Consider the following 15688-nt stretch of genomic DNA (forward strand, 5'->3'; position numbering starts at 1 on the left):
CCCCAGGACTCATCCTTCGCCGGCGCGGCAAAGTGCTCTACGAGATTCAAGTTGGTCCAGCCAAGTGGATACGCCACGCGAACCAAATCCGGCCGACAGGTGCGCCGATCCTGCCCACAGGACCGAGTGATATGAGTCTAGAAATGCTTCTGGACACTTTTGATCTCGGCACCATCCCGGAAAATCAATCAGTTGCTCCGTCAGAGGCCCAGCCTGAGCACGGATTACAACCGCGACGCTGGACAGACAGGATCCGCAAGGGACATGTGTATCAGGCTACAGCATGGGCTGTCTTGTTATGAGACCTGGCCTGTTCGAGCAGCGGAACTGAGATGTCTTCATGTGTTTGACAGCCGTTGTCTCAGACCATAGCTCGAGTGGGTTGGTGTCAGTGAATCCGTAACCAGGCAATTAGAAGGCGAGTTTTCGGTTTTGAAACTATTGCGTATGCCCAACCATCGTTTGCCGAAGAGTGCTGTTTTCCGTGCCAAATTCAAAGTGACAAGCAGATAGGTGACAGAGGAGTATAGGTGCTATCGATGCTGTTCGCCCTCCAGGATGGGTGCCGCGTGATTCCTTGTTGGAGACGCCGTGAGGTATGGCTGCTAATCAATGTCAATGGCGTTCGTGTTATCAGTCTATCCAGATTGTCTGAATAATTGTCCAGCGATGTACGCACTTCGGAGTGATTGTAGTGAGACAGCACCAAATCCCTTTCCTTTTCACCTTTATTCTCTTTCTCGCCGTAGGACTTCCAAATAAGTCATGGTTGTATGGCAGAGAAGCATCAGTGTTGAACACTGATGCTTGCTATGTATGATGATAATGATGTTGGTATCTTTTCGCCCTTTATTTTTACTTGTTATATGCACGCCTTCAATTCGTTCTGTTTTGCTATTAGTGCCTGCGTTGCAGAGAGTCAGCCAAGATGTTCTTTAGAGCACCTGGTTCATCTTTCCAGACGTTTTTTTTTCAAATTAGTCACGGAGCTATCTTCTCCACTGACTTCAGCTGATAGTTACCTTCTCCTGGCTCGCCAGTAGAAAAAGGCTTCCACGTCTAGTTCGATTTCGCTCTCTATCACATTTTTCGGTCTTCCTTTAGACTATGCGCCTGATGGTCTCACATGAGCTTTTCTAACCAGTGCCTTAAAATCACTGCAGGCTGTTGGCCCATGGTAAAGATGCTAGGCTTCTGATTCTGCCACTCATTATAAAAGTGATTGACGCCGCATAGGACTGTCGGTTGTCATCCATATTTGATAAGTCGCTTGTCTGACTCTGTAAACTTAGTTGTATTGGTATTAGGTCTGACGGAAGTGTGTCTGGTGAAGTCAGTGCAAGGATCTCAAAAGCTCCAGCCACGTTTGCTAATTTGTGTCACTTATGGCGTCAAAAAGGCATCTCACTGAATCTTAAGGGTCGTGTGTACCAGGCTACAGTAAGGGCTGTTTTTTATGGCTGCGGGACATGGCCTCTGAGGACAGATGATGTGAGGCGTTTTCAGGTTTTCGACCACTGATGCCTCAGAAGCGTGGCTGGTTTTGGATGGCGTCAGCGTGTTAGTAACGAGGTGATTAGAAAATGGGTATTTGGCTGTGTGGCAGGTATATAAATCCGAGAAAACATCCAGCATCATCGACCACGATGGCTCGGTCATGTGCTACGCATGCTGAAACACTGTATACCGAGACGAATGTTGTTCCCCGTGCCTCCTCCAGGATGGCGCAAACCGTGAGGTGGACAGCGCATCACTTGGCAGAAAGGCGTGAAAGAGATCACGGAGAGTTTGGGTGTTGTTGGTGTTGTACGCCTTCCAGGATGGGGTCCCCGTGACCCCGCCCGTGCTTGGCTGGAGACATTGCTAGAAATAGCGGTTAATCAATGTCTGTGGCGTTTGCGCTGTCAGTTTCTATCCAGAGTGGCTGGAGGTGTGGGCACCTCAGAATGCTACACACAGGCCAGCACCAGGTCCCCTCCCTCTCCCCCCCTCCCTTCAGTTCACTCTAGGGATTTATATATCATCTTTTGTTGGAAGAGCCTCGCTGTTTTTCTAAACATTAGAATGCTGGTCGATTGAGGAAAACATGTTACTGTCTACACGCCTGTCGCGAAGGACAGTACTTCTCTAGACCGTTTCGCACTTAGACTATCGGTAGCCTGAGGGTATTAATTTGGCTTTTTGGGAATGTTGAAGATTCGTTTAACCTGTGAGACTCTCACAACACTATGATAGCTGACAGCTCTCGGTCTGTTACCAACCGTCTAACAATCGTAACAAAGGAGTAACTCATGCGTTTCCGCATGCCATCTCGTTTCAGATCTCTACCGCCGCCGCTCGGGCCACTTACTCCTCGGAAACCTTCAGCAAAACATGGGGAAGGATAGACCAGTGGTATATTTCTACGATCCCGAATGTGGGAACTTTCATTACGGTCCCAATCATCCGATGAAACCACATCGACTAACATTGACTCACACGTTGGTAGTCAACTACGGCCTTACAGACAGCATGAAAGTAAACATATCTGTGTGAAGTAACCCTTCTCTTGCCAGGTCTACAAGCCCTACAGGGCCAGTTTGAAAGATATGATCACGTTCCACTCGCAGGACTATGCAGAATTCTTGCGAGACGTTACTCCACACAACATGCACACGTTTCCCAAAGAGAAGCTCCTTACCTATAACATTGGCGAAGATTGGTAAGCTTTCACCCACAGGCCATAACGACCGCCCCATTTCCGTGTATAGTCCTATTTTTGATGGAATTTATCAATTTTGTTCAATCTATACCGGGGCATCATTGCAAGCGGCGAAATATTTAAATAATGAGGTATAGTGTGCTCCGTTTATCCAGTTCACTTCCTGTTTCCTAGGTTGCTGACATTGCAATCAACTGGTCCGGTGGTTTACATCATGCGAAGAAATTTGAGGTACGCTCCGCTTTTCATCTAACTAAACTTCGTTATTCTCAGGCGTCGGGGTTCTGCTATATCAACGACATTGTGATAGCCATTCTTGAACTACTCAAGTACTCATTGTGATCCTTCTTATGTGTGCTCCCATAGGTATCATCCTCGAGTCTTGTATATCGACATTGATGTCCATCATGGGGACGGTGTGCAGGAGGCTTTCTATCTTACTGATCGTGTGATGACAGTATCATTTCACCGCTACGGAAATATGTTCTTCCCCGGGACAGGTAAGTTTTCTGTACGTTGTTCGCTTTATCATGTGTGTTATGTTCTTTGGCCGCAGCAGCGTTCAATACCGCATCATATAATTTACAGCTCAGGATGTGCCACGCTGGAAGTTTTATGCAACTATCCTTCTGAACGTCTCACGGCTATGGTTGAAGGCCTCATTTCTAGTCCCCATGACGCTGAATCTTTCCTGCACGTAATCTGGATTTATGTAAAGAAGTAATGAACCAGACGGCCACAATGATTGTTAGATCGATACAATGAGTTTGTCAGCCACCACTGTACTTACATCGGTAACTTGGAGGCTTCCTTCGTTTCGGTTGCAGGCCGAGAAATAGTCTACAGCTGCATCTCCATGTCACAGCGCTCCAGGAAGGTCCCGAGAATTCCCGGATAAAATTTTGAAAATTCTCAGTCGACTACGGATGGCCGATCACTAATGTGATGGACTCGCACTTAGGTACATGCCATCTTTCAGCTGATGTTACCTTACATCGGTAACTTGGAGGCTTCGAAGTTTTCGGTTGCAGGCCGAGAAATAGTCTACAGCTGCATCTCCATGTCACAGCGCTCCAGGAAGGTCCCGAGAATTCCCGGATAAGATTTTGAAAATTCTCAGTCGACTACAGATGGCCAATCATTAATGCGACTCGCACTTAGGTACATGCATGCTTTCAGCTGATGTTACGTCATGGGATGTTGACGGATCATCCGAGCGACTAATTCTCAGGGCGATCTCTGTAAGTACTGTGGTACTGCGCGTAAAATGAGATTTCTCGTACCTTGTAGGCTGTGCTTGTTTTGCTGCTTTTTTTATTTGAGGCTTGTCGTGGAGTGTGTTGGGCCTGGGTCATCTTGAATTGGTTTTGTTCTGTTGATCGAACCAGTGATGGTTAAATGTCATCAGCTACTGACGGATTACAAGTTTCACTCTGCCACCAGGTGAAGATCAAATCAACGACTTAAGATGAGCACGATATTTCCGCGCCCTTGGCTGCTATTCCTATCCTGACAACTCGGTGGTTTCCTTAACAGACTAGTCGATTGATATTTGCCGAATAACAGACACTTGTACGTAGCCGCATTTGACTCCACTTGTGCACTTTCAATGCCAAGACATATGTGAAGGGAACAATAGTTCAGCTGTAACACCCGGTGCCTAACTGCCATACTACCTGAAGGAAGCACGAGGGCTGGAATACTGCTGGGTTGCCCAAGACTAGACAGGGGACGTCGAGAGGCAGAGGTCGGGTTCGAACCACAGACCTTCCGCTCAGTATATTCGCGCTCTAACCAACTGGGCCATCTCGCCCCCTTTATCCAATTTATTGGATATGATCGATTTTGCTCACTGCTCAGCGAACTGTGCGGTAAATTTGGGCGATCAATTCTGATCGAAAAATCTTATCCACATGGAAGCACTACGATTCTCAGCAAACCACGCTCTCATCCCGCTCGGTAAGCAGAGTAGACCTTGTTGGAAGAATTCACTTCCGGATGATTATCTCTAGGGATTTTTGAACTGGTGGTCTCTATGCGGCTGCTATCCGGATGACCCATAAAATATGTTTTGAACCAGAAACTACTCTCTTTGAATAATGTATGGACGTTGTTGAGGCATTCCATTGTTGTTGGTTCGTTGTGCGAATTTTACGCCCCTTTTTAAAATCGGTATAATGCAAGATGCGAAACTCTCATTGGAACTAAGCCTCCAATTCGGAAAGGAGGAACTGTTAGTTTGGATTTTAACCCTGGTGATACGAATGATTGAGTTGAAGTGCTAGATATAATAACTGTTAGGTTTCTTTCAGGGTCGAGATGACTCAGTGGTTGGAGCGCGAATTTACTGACCGCAAGATCGATTTTGCTCACTGCTCAGCGAACTGTGCGGTAAATTTGGGCGATCAATTCTGATCGAAAAATCTTATCCACATGGAAGCACTACGATTCTCAGCAAACCACGCTCTCATCCCGCTCGGTAAGCAGAGTAGACCTTGTTGGAAGAATTCACTTCCGGATGATTATCTCTAGGGATTTTTGAACTGGTGGTCTCTATGCGGCTGCTATCCGGATGACCCATAAAATATGTTTTGAACCAGAAACTACTCTCTTTGAATAATGTATGGACGTTGTTGAGGCATTCCATTGTTGTTGGTTCGTTGTGCGAATTTTACGCCCCTTTTTAAAATCGGTATAATGCAAGATGCGAAACTCTCATTGGAACTAAGCCTCCAATTCGGAAAGGAGGAACTGTTAGTTTGGATTTTAACCCTGGTGATACGAATGATTGAGTTGAAGTGCTAGATATAATAACTGTTAGGTTTCTTTCAGGGTCGAGATGACTCAGTCGTTGGAGTGCGAATTTACTGACCGCAAGGTCCGTGGTTCGACCCCCTACCTCCCAACTTCCCCTGTCTAGGCTTGGGCAACCTGACAGTATCCCAGCCCTCGTGCTCCCCCCTGATGGCATGGCAGTCAGGCACCAGAAGGGTTCTACAGCTGAACTAGAAGTAGGTTTCTTTAAAAAAAATTCCCTTACCTAGTATTGATATGAATTGAGGCATACTAACTACTGTCTCTAACTCAACTGTAGAAAATAGGGTACTTCTGGGGTCACTTTAAGTGGTCGTACAAAAGTGTTCAACTCGAATACACTTGTTAGATGCAGTGTGACAGATGCACTCGATTTGTTCACACAAATTGACCTTGTTTTTTCGTGAGTTTGATCTTCTGTTGTTCCTTTTCCATTGCAGGCGACATGTACGAAGTTGGCGCCAAAGCTGGCAAATATTATTCGATCAATGTCCCTTTGAAAGAAGGCATCGACGATGATAGTACGTTTTGTTTTCGATCCCTTGTTTTTTGTGCCTAGATGGGTTGAAATACACTTACGGCCATTAATGTCAGAAAGGGGATGACAGCCTGGTTTCTTAAACACAATTGTTTGCGCATCAGATGCACGTACTAAAGTGTCGAGAAGGGGTCCTTTCTCCTGTGGCTGCGCAATTGCCTGGTTGAGCTGTTTTCTCTCTGATGTCACCGTCTTTCCGAGTACATCTCCGTCACTCTAATGAAAGGAAAGTTGGGAGAAAACGCGACAGACGTATGAGCAGACAAACGTGTATCGCTTTCATCCTTCGCGCAGATCATTCGTGCGTCAGCGTACAATCAATCGTGCATAACGAGAAGTCACACAGGGCATGCGCTCGCTCAAGATGAACATAATTGGTCAACCTGGACACAATGCACATTCACTTTGCATGGGTCAGGTATACTGTGATTGGGAATTCAAAGGAATGGCTCGTGGATCAGATCAGGGAGCCAGGGTCACCACTTGGTTAGCATCAGCGGTTTCAGTAACCAGGGAGTTTAAAATGAGACGCTGTGGGTGAAATTGATAAGCTAGTGTTAACCAGAACCATGCGACGCACTTAAATTTACTGATTCAGACTAGTGGGGCGGTGTTCTATAAACCCAGCCACTATTAGAATCATTTGAACACATGACCTACACTACTTATTCATACTAAGCAGATGCGTTCACTTCGTATGACCAGCCGCCTGTGTGTTTACTCGTCATTCAGTCTGCCAATAATTCAGGTACTTCTTATGGAACACCAGCAGAAATCCCTAAGCCTATGGCGTAATACTGATCGGTTCGGCATCTGCATGCTAACGCAATCAGCTGACGCAACTAGGTCCGAAGTGCTAGGCGATGTTTATGTATCTGATTATCCTACATCCGAAAGAAAAGTACTTGACTCTGTCCTTCTCTGGTCAAGTAGTATCTGAGTATGTGGCTACGCCAACTGCCTCCCTTGGACCCGAGCTCATCGGGTTCCTTTCTGGAGACCATCTGAAAGGACCGAATAACTGTGAGCTTGTCTGTCGTAAGATGGAGCCAATAGAAACCCGATACAAAAACTGTAAAATTCCTATTTTATGGAGTTGAGTGTGTTACATGTCTCTCTTCAGGTATCTTGTGATTTATATCCTATAAGATTGACAGGTTCAAGTTGTCCTTGAATGTAGACGGCTGTGATTCGTGTGCCCAGTTGATCCGACGGCAACCGAGTACTGCACTTAACTTTACCAGGTGAAAACCAGGATAGCCATTCACAGTAACCATAGCACGGTAGTAAAAGGTCGAAGGACGTATGGTTTGGCAGAACACCTTTTACACAAAGCGTCAAGGAATCATTTGCTTCCCGATCAGGGTCACGTTGAAAGGAATATGATGTAGTGCTGTCTCCTTCTCGAAACGTTTCCCTTTTAGGAGATGACCATTAATATCCGTATCGCGTGCTTCCTTCACAGTGAAAACTTACTGTTACCCGTCACCTACGTCTTAAACTCTGGTCGTCTATTCATTCAGCTGAGCTTCAGTATGGACCAGCAACAAAGCTACGTTACCAGAAAAGCATATTCATGCAGCAGCCACACCAAGCATGGCTATGGGAAGCTTGAGAAATGCTGAACTATTGTGTACTGGTCAGCCATACCCTTGGGATACATTCAAACTGTGAACTGTCCCAGCAGATGTTTATCGGCCATACCAAGTTAAGTACCGTCACAGAGTTCAGTAATATGGTGGGCAAGTATGTCGTGAGTTCTTGTGACAAACTGTTTGAAGTCTTGGTCAACAAAACATTCTGGATTGAGGTCTCCGCTGAGAAGGGAAATTTTTCATTCAGGGTCCCAGATTTAGTTTCCTCCTGACCCAGGGGGGTCCCTCAGGAATCACTTGTTTCCTACATGGTGTTTCCTTTAGGTCAGAAATTATCATGCCAAAAACACTCGATGGGTGAGTTTTTTGCTGTTTTATCTCACGTGCGGTGAATGTGGACAAACAAATTTGTACAATCCTAAAAAACAAACGTTTCGTTTATGGTATCCAGGAAAAGTCCGCTGAACCTGCTAACCTCGCGCTAGTTCCACATTAAACAAAAAAGCGGACTAACCTTCAAAGATACTCTGTGTGAAATGTACCTCAGCAAGTAGTTTGGTGTCTGAATGAAGAGGCGACCTCCCCGGGGTCCCAAGCCTTAAGAGACTATGGAACAACTATGATCAACAGACTCTCATGCCAAAACACTCGATGGGTGAGTTTTTTTGCTGTTTTATCTCACGTGCAGTGAATGTGGACAAACAAATTTGTACAATCCTAAAAAACAAACGTTTCGTTTATGGTATCCAGGAAAAGTCCGCTGAACCTGCTAACCTCGCGCTAGTTCCACATTAAACAAAAAAGCGGACTAACCTTCAAAGATACTCTGTGTGAAATGTACCTCAGCAAGTAGTTTGGTGTCTGAATGAAGAGGCGACCTCCCCGGGGTCCCAAGCCTTAAGAGACTATGGAACAACTATGATCAACAGACTCTGACCCCAGCTGTTCAGTCGCAGCTCAGCCAAATCAGCCAGTGGACTTAGGGTCCAATGCAAACCGTTGGCAGCGGAATGCACGTGATAACAAACCCAGTCAGTGTCAGTTTTCCGCACAACCATCCGCATTTGGCACCGCCAAGCGAATTCCTGCATCATGGGTCGGCGCCGTCTTTGGATGTTTGGGCAGGCGTTTTGGAAATCTGGGTTTCATGGCGCTTTGTGAGAAATCCTGTTGCATTTGGTATCGAGTATCCTGATCACCACATCGTCATGTTTTGCTTATAACTCTAGTATGAGAATCCCTCGCCGAGAGTATCGAGTTCAGAATCCGTTCGGAAGTCCATTCGTCCTTCTCATCTGTGTTGCATGCCGCTCAAAAACCCAACAGACATACTAGTAAATGACCCAGTTCAATTCAAAATTGGATTGAACCCAGCAGAAAATTTTATGGAACCTCTGCCGAGGTCATTTGTCCTTAGATCTGGCTTGTATTTTGTTGACTGCTATGAGGTACGCCTAAATTTCGGACCGTCACCAACCAATTGTCTGCAGTTGGCTGCTTGTGTGCCTAGTGAGGTAGTTTAGGCTCGCACAGTGCCGGTGGATGCAAAGGAATTCAGTTCACTTCCTTGTTTATTTGGTGTTATGAGTTCATCTTCAGGAACCTAGTGTTCTTGACCATGTGCTCTCTTCCTCTCTCCACTTCAGTGTATTTCAACATTTTCCGGTGTGTTGTCAACGACGTGGTTACCTATTATCGACCGACTGCCGTGGTTCTCCAATGCGGTGCGGACTCTCTCGGTTGCGACCGGCTCGGTGTCTTCAATTTATCCATACGGGGACATGGGTAAGATTCCTCTTTCATGAATATCTCAACATATAGCTTCCCTTGACTTACGCGGATCACAAACAGCAGCTATCATTCGGTTGTAAATACCCTTTCGGTGCCTACGTGCCATTCCACCCGAGGAAAGCAAGAGGGATGATATACTACCAGACCACCCAGCCTAGACAGCAGTCGAGATGCCTTGGTCGGGCTATATCCACGGACCTTCCGAAGTTCGCGCCTCAACAACTGAGCTATCTGAAGCCGTAAACTTTGTACGAATTGCGCAAAGCTTCTGGCTGCCGCACCGATCGGTCTGGAATGGAGGCGGTGGATGCCTGGTTTTAGCCGGAATGATCGGGAGATCGAGATCTCTATTGATGGCGACAGGGAGAGTGCGTGTACGCCACGTATTGGTCATTTAGGTCGGCTTCATTTACAAAGAGAAAGCCCAATTGCGAATTCACAATACCAGCATCCTATAAGTAGTTCAGAGGAAGAATGATTCCGCAAGTAAAAACTGATAAGTCGTCACTCGAGGAACCAGTTAACGTGTGACCACGTGTGTAGACCCCGCGGCTGAAGGATGAGCAGCGTTATATTCTGCCTGACCACAAGTTAATTACAACGCTGATCAACCGCTGAACGGTAACCTTCAAACTGCTAACCGGAGATCATTGGTTCAAAACTCCCTGGAGTTTCGTGAGGTGCGCACTGGTGATGATGCCCTAAAAGGATGAAATAGTTCTCGGCTTTTTACCATCATCATCATCGAGAGCATGACATCAGTGTTCACTGCCGTGCAACCATGATTTATTTGAAAGCCTTATTGTAAAGAAAAGAGTAAATGTGGACGGGGAAGGGACTTAGTGCTAGCTTAACACAATCATTCCGAGGTGCCTACACCTCCAGGCGTTCACTTAGGCAATCTGGATAGAAACTGACAACAAGAACGCCACTGACATTGGTTGGCAGCCATATCTTGTAGTGTCTCCAACCAGGCACAGTGAGGATCACGCGGTCCCCATCCTGGAAGGCGAGTAGCACCGACAGCACCCAAGCGCCAAGTCAAGTGTTGGCCGCCTCTCTGTTTACGCCACTCCGAACTGAGAATGGAAAACAGCACTCTCCTTTCAGCATAAATTGGTTTAACTCACAGAACTATATCTCACTTGAAAATTCCCATATCTCACATTACCAGCAACTGGAAAAAGCCTGAAACTAATGGGTATATTGTTCCAATCCTGAGGAAGCTCTTTTGTTTACTTTATATGTGAGTAAACCAATCACGATAGCTCAGTGGTCAAGGCGTGAACTTAATGACCGAAGGATTGTAGTTCCAATACAACCTAGGGCATCTCGACTACTGTCTAGGGCTGGGTCACGTGACAGTACCTGAACTCTCGTGCTTGCTTCCGGTGGTATGACAGTTATGCGCCGAAAGTATGTTACAGCTAGTTAGATGTCTTTTAGATACCTCTCTATCAGTTACGGTTTCTGACTTGCGTATATTCTTCGTTCGATAGAACCAAGCACTCAGTGTCTTTTTACAGGCCACCGGAGCAAAGCTCGAAAGTCGTATGTATGTCGTGATCAGTTTGTGGTGGCTTTCAGCATCCCATCAGGGTGTCTTGCTAGGATTAGGTTGAAAAACACTGGGGTACCGTTTAATTCCTTTTCTTGAAGCAAACAACTGCTGATCGTCCATAGTTAATTTCAAAATACATTACTACTCTCCACGAGGGAAAATCCGGTCGTGAATACAGTTTGAGGATACGAAGCTCAGGTCGTCATTCGATGAAACGACGTCCCTCCCAGAACCAGAATGATATTTGAACTCCTCGCTTCATGTATGTTTCTCCCATGTAGAAAGCACTGGTAGGCCGTTTGTTCATACTTGCCAGTCGACTGTTACGTTAAACGGCTGTTATACTGTTGGGATACTTTACCGCGCCGCATTGGCAGTATTTTCTCCGCGGAAACGAACGGGTCTTGGCCGATGATTTACCGCAGAATACGTCTAAGGGATCAGACTTAGGAACACGTTGCGAGTAAACAAGCTACGCACGAAAACCCGATAGTTTTCCGTCTTCTCGCTGATAGGCAAGGGTAAATCCTGGTTACGAACAATTTATTTATGGTTCTTATTCGCGACAAATAGGTGGTGTTTCTAGTGACTTAGATTACAGGGGCTGGTGTCCCTTACCTAGGTTCACCATATTGTATTTGTGCTCATCAGTCACGCAAATGGATGATTATTGAATGTCTAGTGTTTCTGCTCATATTGAAGCGAAATGGTCCATCTCATATTAATAATAAAAGCTGTCTCAGCACCCGATCACTGCTAACTTTTCGTCAGGTCGGATGGTTTATAAAAAAAATCACGCTGAGAAGCAGCAAACTCTATCCGTCTTACGGTGGATCGTGACCGGTCATCCAGTGCACTATCTAATACGGTAGAAACACAAAAAGTGGGAGTTTGGCGTTGCCCATGAACGCGCCGGTTGTATCCGGTGCTTTGCGAGTCAGGCCTCCATTCCTATAGTGCCTTGTGCGTCAATGTTTGAGGTCACATGCTCGGATGTGCATCGGCACCGAATTCTGGTCTGCGACACTCCAAACCTTCGGTTGTCATACTTTACACAGACGTCTGCAGAAACTTTTCGTAGGTCGGATGGTTTATAAAAAAAATCACGCTGAGAAGCAGCAAACTCTATCCGTCTTACGGTGGATCGTGACCGGTCATCCAGTGCACTATCTAATACGGTAGAAACACAAAAAGTGGGAGTTTGGCGTTGCCCATGAACGCGCCGGTTGTATCCGGTGCTTTGCGAGTCAGGCCTCCATTCCTATAGTGCCTTGTGCGTCAATGTTTGAGGTCACATGCTCGGATGTGCATCGGCACCGAATTCTGGTCTGCGACACTCCAAACCTTCGGTTGTCATACTTTACACAGACGTCTGCAGACCTCTCTAATATTGACTGATCTAGCACCTATTGATATTGAACCATCATCGACAGCACAAGATCGATACCTCGAAAGCGTTGCCGTGAAAGGAAGGAATGAAAATGGGATAGGCCAGCAAGCTTCCACGACAAGGAGACGTCCCCAGAACCAAAAGCACTTTGGATCGTACCACCCGGTGCTGCAATAGGCCCCGCCCTTCGGGTGATCCTTTGGCTCAAGTGCCCGGCCTGTTTGGCATAGTTGTCCAGTTGCCAACGCAGCTGTGCACGGCAGTTCCGGTTTTTCTGTTTTTATAAATATTCGAAAATGTCGTCAATCACAGTCAACCTTTTGGTGATCCAAATTTATCTTCTAACTCGTTCTCCTTTGAGAGAAGGCAGAATCGCTGCTTCCGTACACAGGGAGGTGCTGACAGCCTAAGCAAAGACCTAATTGCTGTCACACTTCTATCACCCGTATGATAATCCCAGGCCGCTACGTAATGCTGGAACTCGTCACACTGATCGGGCTATCACGAGGTGGTAGCTTGTGATCGGGGCATATGTGTAGATGTTTACAAGGGGTTTGCTGTTCACAGTGGACATGAAATCTCACGCTGTAGTCCGAAGGTTTGCACTGCCACCATCACATGTAATTCATCACACAACGCCCTTGGGTTGGTGCACCAATGAAGAGTGGCGTTTCATATTGTATTGTTAGGCTATTTCCGCTAGTATCCTCCAAAAGGTTCGTCCTTGTGATCTCATAATTTATCATAAGAAATCGCTTTATGGTAAATGATTGTCTGGAATTTGGAATCGTTTTTTTTGGTATTTGGTCGCGGACTCAGTAATTGGCATACTTCCCTTTATTTTCTTCATGGGTGTTCGCTTCTAGACGTTGTGTGAAAATGGTCAAAGCACTTGGACTTCCACTTTTGGTACTGGGCGGAGGTGGTTACACTGTTCGCAACGTGGCCCGCTGTTGGGCCTACGAGACTGCTGTACTGTTAGACCAAGAAGATAATATATCGAATGACCTCCCCTACTCCCCCTACATTGAATTCTTTCACCCGGACTACACACTGCATCCAGACCTGACCACCAAACTGGATAACGCCAACACAAAGCAGGTTAGTTGGACCTTTTCATCGCCTAGCATCACTTATCGGAGTAAAACGGTTGAATAAAAGACACGGAATCACTTTTCACAGGAGAAAATAGGATAACCTTTCCGTCCTTCAAACATGACCCCCGTAATCTTGGTCTTAGAACACTGAAACTTTGCCGGTGGATAGCAATAATAAAAAAAGTACAACCGAATGCCAACTTTGGGCTTAAAAACACACTTAGGGTGTGCACAACGAAATCATTTGACCACTATTATTTTCCGCTATGGCTAGATCGGAACGGTTTTTTGCAGTTTCATATATTCATGTGGGAATCAAATATTCACCAGTCACTCCAATTCTGCGGAGAGACACGCCAGATACACGTGGTGTTTCACTAGATACAAGTAACACCCTCACCGCCACTTGACATTTTTATGGTGTGAATTCCTAGCCTTCCTTGCAGGCAGCAGGGCTGAACAGCGCTCTGGTACTGTCGGATTCCAAAGGTAATCTCAACCGCCCAGTCCGACGGGACTGGGTCATGTTCCTAACACTGTTTGGTTTGGGGTCAAAGTTAATCAAGCTTTCCTGTACGGACAACCAGTGGGCAATTAACTTGACCATAGCGCACAACATTCGATTTCATTCTTATACTAGTACAGAAACCGCCACTGGAATTCGCGGGATAGACGTACTCCAGTAGGGTCTTTTTTTCTGTGTATGAAACAACTATCCGAAGACTCTCATACCGTATTCAGGTGCTTTGAGACATGTACTATTCAACGGTTCTTAGCGCACGTTGTTTCGCACAGGCTCCGTAACACCGCGTGTATTCCAAAACCCAACATAGCCATATTACCGGTAATTCCTGGAGTACATCGAGCAATATCAACCTAAATCGTGTGGATGCTGAAGTAAATATATAACCAGTCCCATCAAACGGGACCGTTTCATTGTGCGTTCATTAGAAGTGACTACCCATCTAAATCATAAGCAGAGACAGTCCTCGTCGTCATTCCAGTAAGTATCACCTCCACCCCCAAACCTACAGGGGCCTGATGTGGTTCGCCACTAAAAGCCATTGGCTTTGGCTACCGGATTGTGTGTTTATGTTCGTCACTACCCCAAACTTAGTTTTGCACACGTTATACCAACTTGTACTGTTCCTTAGTAGGCTCTGTTCTTCACTGGTTTTACGATTGGATGTTTTCAATGTGTACAAAGTCAAAGCCTTCGATCGCTTCAGTTTTTCCCTATTCATCCGCTTTGCCTAAGCTAGCTATCAATATCAGGTACGTAAAATTTCCTTTCAGTATTTGGAGGCACTTCGTAACACCGTGCACGATCACCTGAAGCAGCTGGTGCACGCTCCGAGCGTGCAGTTTACCGACGTTCCGGCTGACTATTTGGATACGTTCAGAATGGAACTGGAAGAGGAACGGTACGTCGTCCTTGTCATCAACTTGCTTTTTTCGCGTAGCCTCTGTGAAGTGGATCAGACTACTGTTTTCTAGGTATAGCACGCTACTCATAAGGTTGCTGAAATCTCTTCGATACCCACGACCAATTTCGCCCTTCTTGGGGCTTATAAGGTAGGCGCATGCTCTGAATTTCCGTCAACCTTATGTTCTACTTGGATCAGATTACTGTTTAACGCACAAGGCCTAATTCGTAACAGTTCAAAAATTGTTGAAACCTGTAGCTAAAGTAATACACAACACGTGGCGATATACACCCATGAAGAGTCCATATCAGGTGAAGTTAGCTCAGGACGCTGGGCGTTCCATGTGATACGATGCCAGCACTGGTTTAGCTTCATTCAGCTAAAATGCGTGCACCCTGTCGAGTGCAGCTTGTATTAGAGCCTCAAATCCTCCACTTGTTTGTTCTCGTTTCGATTCATTCGACATCAGTGCCTTAGTTTATCTTTATCTCTTCTCTGGTTCTTACTCTTCAGCGAAAACCCCAATGGGTGTTTGGCCAAAGAAGAAGAGGAGGAATTGATAAATGCATAATCGTGTATATAAAGCAATATATCTAGTTAGTCTCTTGTCTGTACAGAGCTGTAATTTTAAACTTTCACTACTTCAAGTACATCTCTTTTATTCTACTTCAAATATGCTTATTTTTATGACCAACCCTGGGGTCTGAGAGGGAAAGTGACCACCGGCTACCCAATGAATGTTCTCGAGTTTCCAAACTCATCTAGATGACGGTC

General features: G+C 45.9%; 1 protein-coding gene across 1 annotated transcript; it reads left to right on the top strand.

Moving 5' to 3' along the window:
• Positions 1-1583: 1583 nt before the first annotated feature.
• On the top strand, positions 1584-15485 carry T265_09425 (hypothetical protein; the record flags this gene model as incomplete). Its single annotated transcript, XM_009175479.1, has 12 exons — positions 1584-1733; positions 1762-1930; positions 2321-2517; positions 2556-2701; positions 2751-2832; positions 2876-3030; positions 3068-3201; positions 5956-6036; positions 9295-9433; positions 13257-13491; positions 14784-14911; positions 15428-15485. 12 exons carry the CDS (start codon positions 1584-1586, stop codon positions 15483-15485), a joined length of 1674 nt encoding a protein of 557 aa, XP_009173743.1.
• Between the last annotated feature and the right edge of the window lie 203 nt (positions 15486-15688).

The sequence above is a fragment of the Opisthorchis viverrini genome, assembly GCF_000715545.1.
Source record: "Opisthorchis viverrini unplaced genomic scaffold opera_v5_286, whole genome shotgun sequence".
Lineage (NCBI taxonomy): Eukaryota > Metazoa > Platyhelminthes > Trematoda > Opisthorchiida > Opisthorchiidae > Opisthorchis > Opisthorchis viverrini.